The 3,986-nt window shown below is 65.3% G+C and overlaps 1 protein-coding gene across 1 annotated transcript; it reads left to right on the top strand.

Annotated features, from left to right (window-relative positions):
• The first annotated feature begins 2,168 nt into the window (after window positions 1-2,168).
• NEUROG3 (neurogenin 3) lies at window positions 2,169-2,982 on the top strand. Its single transcript, XM_061373800.1, has one exon. It carries the CDS (start codon window positions 2,172-2,174, stop codon window positions 2,715-2,717), a length of 546 nt encoding a protein of 181 aa, XP_061229784.1. The 5' UTR covers window positions 2,169-2,171; the 3' UTR covers window positions 2,718-2,982.
• The last annotated feature ends 1,004 nt before the right edge of the window (window positions 2,983-3,986 follow it).

Genomic DNA, 3,986 nt, shown 5'->3' with positions numbered 1-3,986 from the left:
GGCCGGGAGATAGGGATTGCAGTAAACCTGTTATAAATCAGCACAAACTAGGCCAATGTAAACGGCAGAAGGGCCCCTCCTGGAAGGGCCGTTGGGTGCCAGCTTCGCGTCGGGGCGCCCTGGCCAGGTGTGAGCGGGAGCCCGTTGCAGTACCCCCGTAGATTTTTATCACATTTGTGGTAATATGGTGCTTGTTATGCTAACCATGAGTAAACATACCCGGCCGGGCTTTGTGGCGACGGGAGGGAGTTATCGGAAAGTGGCAGTGGGAAGGTGATTTAACAATAAAGTTGTCTTGTTTGCCAGCAGGTGATGTCTGCCCCCAGTCCCATGATTAATGCTTCCCAAAGCACTCCACTTTACAATCTCTTGTAATTATTTATTAAACGAAATCTATTTATTATTATTTTAGCAAACAGCGGTACCAGGTGGGGCTTTCTTTTCCTCTTCAGCTTTTGTTTGAAGGACGTTTGAAGTGGGCAGTCTGAGGCTTGGAAACTCGCTCGCCAGATTTTTTTGTCATCCAATTGCACAGGCACAAAAAAAACCCTGCCGGGCCCTTCCTATTCATCCTCCCCTGCCCTGCGAGCCGCCCCTCAAGAAGGGGCGCCCGAGTCGCCGCGGGGGCCGGCCCCCCTCGGCCCCACTCCCCCGCCCTCTCAGCGCCGCCGCCGCAGAGAAGCGGAGCCGCCCGCCCGCCGCGACGCGCCTATGGAGAGACAGCGCGCATCGCATCGCATCGCACCGCCCCGCACTGCCTCGCACCACACCGCGCCGGCTGCGGCCGCCCCGCGGGACAGGGGTCCGGGTCCGGTCGGTGTAGCTGCCCCCCGCTTTGCTGCGGCCCGAGCGGACAGCTCCGGCCACTCCTAGAGCCGGTGTCCCCCTCCGGGATCCGCAGACACTTTGGTGAAGTAGCAGGGGGCTCCGGCCCCGCCGGGGCTGCGCCTACCTGGTGACCCTGCCCGCACCCCCGGGTATGCCGGGCCGTACAGGGGAGGGTCGGCCCCGCAGCTCCCGGCTCCCTGCCCTCCGCCGGGGAACGGTGTCCCAGGCCTGGCCATGTCCCCGCAGCCCGCCGCAGCCAGTGCGCAAAAGTTCCTGGCACTTTTTGCGCACCGATCCCTGGAGGCAGGGCTGCCCTCCCCGGGCCCAGCGCCGGGTTAAGTAGGGCGGGGGTAGCCGGGGGCTGCTGCCGGGCTCTTCCTCTGCGGGACCCAGGCCCCGATTCCCCGGGGGGAGCAAAGACACAGAGGTGGGGGGGCTGGAGAACGGGGTCCCGCTCGCCCCCCCGTGCTGGCGCTCTCCGCTAGCAAGGCAACTCGCGATCGGTACCCGGGGCGTGGGTCCGTCCATGGCCTTGCGGGGCCGTAAAGAGGGGTCCCGGGAGGCGGCGGGGTCCTTTCGCTCCCCCCCGGGGTCGGAGGAGGGTCCCGGGAGCGTCCCGTAGCGCCGGGGCAGCGAGAGGCGCTTTGTTGCTCTGCCGCCGAGCCGAGAGGAGCCGGAATGGGGCCGACGGTACCTCCCACGGCTGGCACAGAGGGAGACCCCGACTGTTCGGACTGTACGGCCCCAGCATTCCGAGGCGCGGGACCCGGGCCTGACCCACTTCGCGCAGCCGAATCCTCGGGAGATCCCTGTCACCGCTAGAGCCCTGGGCAAGGGCCGCCCGCCCCGACTCCCTCCACGGTCACCGCGGAGTCCCGGTGGGGGCGCAACTCGGGGTCGGGGCTCTGCCCGAGCCCTGGCGAGGGCGGGCAGGGGCTGGCCCGGGGGAAGGGGGCGGCGTGGGAGCCGGTGGGCTCTGGCAGGGCCGGGGGGCGGGCGGCGCCGGGCTCGGCACGCTTCCGTGGGCTGATAAGATAAAAGCGTGCCAAGGGGTGGGTGCTGGCGGGGGGGCGCACACGCCGCCCGGACGGGAAATCCGCATTGTCTGCCTGCCCTATATATATAGGGGCTTAACGGCAGTCGTGTGCCGACCGCGCAACCTTTCCTGCCCACGCTCCGGGGAAAGTGAGGAGGGGGGAGCGGGGTGTTCGGAGCAAAAGCCGCTCTCCTGCCCCGCAGACTCGCCCGGGCTTAACAGGTACACCCGCAGGGCAGAGGGCTTTCTTCCTCCGGCCGCAGTGCCGCTCCCCGTCGGTTAAAGCAGGCTTGGCTCCCTTCGCAGGATGGCTCCGCAAAGTGACCGCTCGCCGGGTGAAGTGCAGCCCTATTTCGGTGGCGCTGAGGACCCTCCCTCCGCGCCCGGCGGCAGCTCAGCGAGCAGCAGGGGTGCCTCGCCGGCCCGCACCCCCCTGACCCCGCGGGAGACGGCGGTCCGCAGGAAGGGGAAGGCGCGACGGGGTCGCGGGAAGGCACGGAGCGAAGGGCTGCTCAGCAAGCAGAAGAGGAGCCGGCGCATGAAGGCCAACGACCGGGAGAGGAACCGCATGCATCACCTCAACTCCGCCCTGGACGCGCTCCGCAGCGTCCTTCCCACCTTCCCCGACGACGCCAAACTCACCAAGATAGAGACCCTCCGCTTCGCCCACAACTACATCTGGGCGCTGACCCAGAGCCTCCGCCTGGCCGAGCAGGGCCTTCCCGAGCCTCCCCCGCCACCGCCCCCCGCCGCCGCCGCCGCATCCCCCGGGCCCTGGGACTCGGCCTGCCCCGCCGCTCCTCCGCCCCCCACCCTGCGCCGCGGCCCCGCCGCTTTCCCTGCCTTCGTCTGAGCCGGCCGCCCGGCTGCTTTCCCCCCTCTTTTGGCCTTCAAATCGCTGGCGGAGCGGAGGGTGGGCTCCCCGCGCTGCGCGCCGGGGGGCGGGCGGCCGCTCCTGTGCCCGCTACCCCGTCCCGCTTGGCTGGAGCGCAGCGGCAGCGGGCGGACAAAAGCAAATCGCGGCTTTGTACACGGAATCGGTAAATTATATTAATTTGTCACTATTGGTATTTATTGGTTATATTTAGTAACAAATATGTATTTTGTACATAAGAGTATTTTTGGCAGCGGTGGTCCAGCTGTTTGTATCTGGAAGGGCAGCAGCGGCTGTTTTGAGTTTGTTGGTTTGGGCTTGAATTTTGAAGAAGAGAATAAAGTGTGTCCTGGTCAGACCTGTGCAACACCGTGTCTTCTCCACCAAGGACTCTTGGAGGGGGTGTCTAAATCCCGCGCAGCCCGTGCCGGGGCAGGCAGTGCCTGCCCTGCGGAGCCTTCAGTGGGGACCCAGGCGCTGTGCCCGGTGCTGGGGCCATGTGCCATGCGTACAGAGGAGCAGCGATGGAGAGCTGCGCAGCGAGTCCTGAACTTGTGCGCACGCAGGTGTGTGCCCGTCGGGGTCCACGTGTGCATTTAAACCGGCCTCTTTTTGCAGCCGCAGTGTCCCGCAAGGTTGCAGCCGGCCCGTGTGATGCCGCTTCCCGCCGTGCATCCGCCCTGTTCTGCCCGCCGCGTCCCGGCAAGGTGAACCTGCAGCTGGTTTAGCCTCCCCACTCAAATGGATTTTGAGTGTCAGGCTCGGCCCTGGGGCTAGTCTGGGGATGTCCCCAGGACACAGCGCTCCCGGGCAGCGTTGCCCCAGGCAGCCCCCATCCTCGCCGGGGGAGGGTTTAGCCAGAGCAGGCACGGGAGGTGGGAAGCGCAGTACCTCCCATGCCAGGGAAAGAAGGGATGAGAAGCCGCATAAATCCCGCGAGCCCTTCCTGGTCCTTTCCTCCTAGGGACTCAATTTGTAGCTGGTAGATTTACGGCCGGGCTGCCTCCCCTCTCCGCGCTGCCCCAGCGGGGCAGCAGTCGCTAGACAAAGCGGCCCGCGAGGCCAAAAGCCCATTGTGATGCTAATTGTTCTCAGCTGAGCCCGTTTGCCCACGGCAAAGAGACGCTATTGAGGCAATTTGTAGAACAAAAGAAATTTGGTTACTGGAAAAAAAGACGCACGCACAAACACCCCTAAGACCCCTCTTCAGCACCACAACAAAAGAGGCGAGAGTGAAACCTGACCGGG

Source organism: Neopsephotus bourkii, unplaced genomic scaffold (assembly GCF_033783945.1).
Source record: "Neopsephotus bourkii isolate Nb327-2 ecotype Australia unplaced genomic scaffold, CSIRO-AGI_Nbou_v1 NB_1634, whole genome shotgun sequence".
Lineage (NCBI taxonomy): Eukaryota > Metazoa > Chordata > Aves > Psittaciformes > Psittacidae > Neopsephotus > Neopsephotus bourkii.
The sequence above is the reverse complement of the archived record's forward strand: the minus strand, read 5'-3'. Positions and strand labels throughout refer to the sequence as shown.

What these genes read in the sequence shown, in the direction of transcription:
- NEUROG3 (XM_061373800.1), top strand. Translation starts at nt 2,172, where the DNA reads ATGGCTCCGCAAAGTGACCGCTCGCCGGGTGAAGTGCAGCCCTATTTC.